The 523-nt window shown below is 74.6% G+C and overlaps 1 protein-coding gene across 2 annotated transcripts in view; it reads left to right on the top strand.

The window, feature by feature from the left end:
- The first annotated feature begins 253 nt into the window (after positions 1 to 253).
- The window catches only part of HM13 (histocompatibility minor 13), a 30,338-nt gene continuing 30,068 nt past the window's right edge, over positions 254 to 523 (top strand). The window contains exon 1 of one of the 2 annotated variants that reach the window (XM_026652736.2): positions 254 to 485. In XM_026652736.2, coding sequence (XP_026508521.1) covers positions 291 to 485 — 195 coding nt within the window. In that variant the 5' untranslated portion in view covers positions 254 to 290. The remainder of the gene's footprint in view (positions 486 to 523) is intronic. The other variant, XM_026652737.2, reaches the window with a different exon arrangement.

Here is a 523-nt window from a genome sequence, read left to right as displayed (position 1 = left end):
CAGGCTGGGGGGAGGGAGACCAGGGGTGGGGGTCCGGCCTGGGGGTGGGTGGGGCCCAGGACGGGGAGTGGGGGGTGGGGGCTGCTCTAGGCCTAGGCGTGTCCCTGGCTCATCCCCGGTTGGTGCAGCCGCAGCAGCAGGTGCCTTGGTAACGGAGCCGGCTCGGTTGCTAGGGGGCGGGGCCAAGCTGGCGCACGCGCGCTTCTCACTTCCGGCTCTTAAGGGAACGTGTCCCTGACACGGCGGGGCTGCCGGGCCGGAAGTGCGGACCGCGTTGGGAGCAGGCAGCGATGGCGGAGCAGGCTACGGCTCCCTTGAGCGAAGCGCACAACGTGAGCGGGCCCGGGGAGGCCCCCGCCGCCGGCCCGGCGCGCCCGCCCGCCACCCCCGAGGGCATGGCCCTGGCCTACGGCAGCCTGGTGCTCATGGCGCTGCTGCCCATCTTCTTCGGGGCGCTGCGCTCCGTCACCTGTGCCAAGAGCAAGGTAACCTCCGCCCCCCCCCCCCCCCCCCCCCCCCCCCC

The sequence above is a fragment of the Terrapene carolina genome, unplaced genomic scaffold (genome assembly GCF_002925995.2).
Source record: "Terrapene carolina triunguis isolate 2854851 unplaced genomic scaffold, T_m_triunguis-2.0 Scaffold130, whole genome shotgun sequence".
NCBI classification, from domain to species: domain Eukaryota; kingdom Metazoa; phylum Chordata; order Testudines; family Emydidae; genus Terrapene; species Terrapene triunguis.
The sequence above is the reverse complement of the archived record's forward strand: the minus strand, read 5'-3'. Positions and strand labels throughout refer to the sequence as shown.